Below are 1850 nucleotides of genomic sequence, written 5' to 3' on the forward strand. Positions count from 1 at the left end.
CCTCCCCAGCACAGCCTCTCTGCAGCGCGGGGGCGGCGCTATTTTAGCACAAATGACTCGCAGACGTCAGGCGGAAGGGAAGCGGCCGGGCAGGCTTTAAATGGTAGTTGGTGTCATCTGAGCATGCTCCTGTGTGGGCTGCCGGGGGCTATATAGCGCCGGGGACGGCACAGGCAGCGGCAGCTTTCGACGGGGCACAGGAGCGAGCATCTGGCCGCAGCGCCCGCCTCGCCCGCGCACCGCAGGGGGACTGCAGAGGGACCCGCTCCCAGCCCGCCCGAGCGAGACTCCGCCAGGCCTGGGGCGTGAGCTGGCCGTCGGGGAGCCCGGCCTGCCTTTGGCTGCGGACTGAGCGAAGTTGAGAGGGGAAGGTATTGAGCGCAGCCCGGTCTGCGCCTGGGCTCTGGCTAGGCTCGGAGCCCGCGCCCATCCCCGTTGTGTCTGGGACTGCGCGCTTGCCCACGGCCGCCTGCTACTCTTGCTTCTGCCCAGCTCCCGTTTTGCAGAGCCGCAGCAGCGGGGCTGACATGATGGCAACCAAGCAAGCCGAGCTCATGGGCATCTGCTCCAGCTACCAAGCGGTCATGCCTCATTTCGTGTGCATCGCCGAGGAATACCCCCAGCCCATCCGCCCCGCCAAGATCCCCAAGGGCAAGCTGAGGAGACCGAGACAGTCCCGCTTCAAGACCCAGCCGGTGACTTTCGATGAGATCCAGGAGGTGGAGGAGGAAGGGGTCTCCCCCATGGAGGAGGAGAAAGCCAAGAAATCCTTCCTGCAGTCCCTGGAGTGCCTGAGGAGGAGCACCCAGAACCTGAGCCTGCAGAGAGAGAAGCTCAGCAGCTGCAAGCTGCGGAACAGTTTGGACTCTAGTGACTCTGACTCTGCCCTGTGAAGGGACCATTGGGGCTCAGTGATCACCCATCACAGCAGCTTTGCGAACACACTCGACCGAGAGAGACGGGACTGTGCTTCATAGTGAAGCCCGCAGCCGCGAGACACAAGCGCAAAAACTTTAGAGTTATATTTTTCAAGGGAGATTATTTGTGGAGATCCTTGCTACCGAGAATTGCTTTCCAAATAACGGCCATTGGACACTCTCTTTTGTATTATAGATTAGATCCTAACTGTCAGTCAGTGTGGCAAGGGGGGGACTTTGAAGGGACCATGATGGAGGCTTTATTTAAGAGGGGGGTGAAGTTCCTTTTTAATTATCCTCCTGATAAAGAACCAATCGGAGTGGGATAGATTCCAAGAGCAATTTGCAAGGAAGGTCAGGATGTTTTCTAAGAAAGCACTTTTATGTTTGTTTCTATTCGGTTGTATGAAACTTCTGATTTAAAAAAAAACTTTTCTATTTGTTAGAAGAAATCTGAGCTGTTTTGGATGCAGTGAGCTGCTGGACTTTATATTTATTTTTGCATTTAAATTGACTGCATTAATTTAATATCTTTCTACCTGAATGTCTGTTATTATTTCCATAAAAGAGAAATAAAACTCAATATATTTGCATAGTGCATTTTGGAGAATATTTATTGGGAATAACTATCCTATTTCTGCTTTCTTACCCTTTAGTGGATATATGGGCTTAACAATGTTGACAGCTAACCCAAAAACAACAATGTCCTTTTTGGAGAGGTGGGAGGTGTGGGGGGGAAAGGACATTGTCAAAGGGGTATTTCACTACATATCTTAAGTATATACTATATAAGAATTTAGCTAGATGACTTCTAAAAAAAAAAAAAAGCTTAGCATAAAGCAGGTAATAAAACAAGAAATTAGATGATTGGTGAGGAAACTTTTACTGACCCATTTTTTTTAAGTTAGCAAAACTGGGAAAGTCTAATAATTA

General features: G+C 50.4%; 1 protein-coding gene across 1 annotated transcript; it reads left to right on the top strand.

Annotated features, from left to right (window-relative positions):
- The first annotated feature begins 472 nt into the window (after positions 1 to 472).
- On the top strand, positions 473 to 1508 carry CUNH11orf96 (chromosome unknown C11orf96 homolog). The gene has a single exon (XM_024209813.3). It carries the CDS (start codon positions 528 to 530, stop codon positions 891 to 893), a length of 366 nt encoding a protein of 121 aa, XP_024065581.1. The 5' UTR covers positions 473 to 527; the 3' UTR covers positions 894 to 1508.
- Positions 1509 to 1850: the final 342 nt, after the last annotated feature.

This window comes from Terrapene carolina, unplaced genomic scaffold, assembly GCF_002925995.2.
Source record: "Terrapene carolina triunguis isolate 2854851 unplaced genomic scaffold, T_m_triunguis-2.0 Scaffold96, whole genome shotgun sequence".
Classification (NCBI taxonomy): domain Eukaryota; kingdom Metazoa; phylum Chordata; order Testudines; family Emydidae; genus Terrapene; species Terrapene triunguis.

What these genes read in the sequence shown, in the direction of transcription:
- CUNH11orf96 (XM_024209813.3), top strand. Translation starts at nt 528, where the DNA reads ATGATGGCAACCAAGCAAGCCGAGCTCATGGGCATCTGCTCCAGCTAC.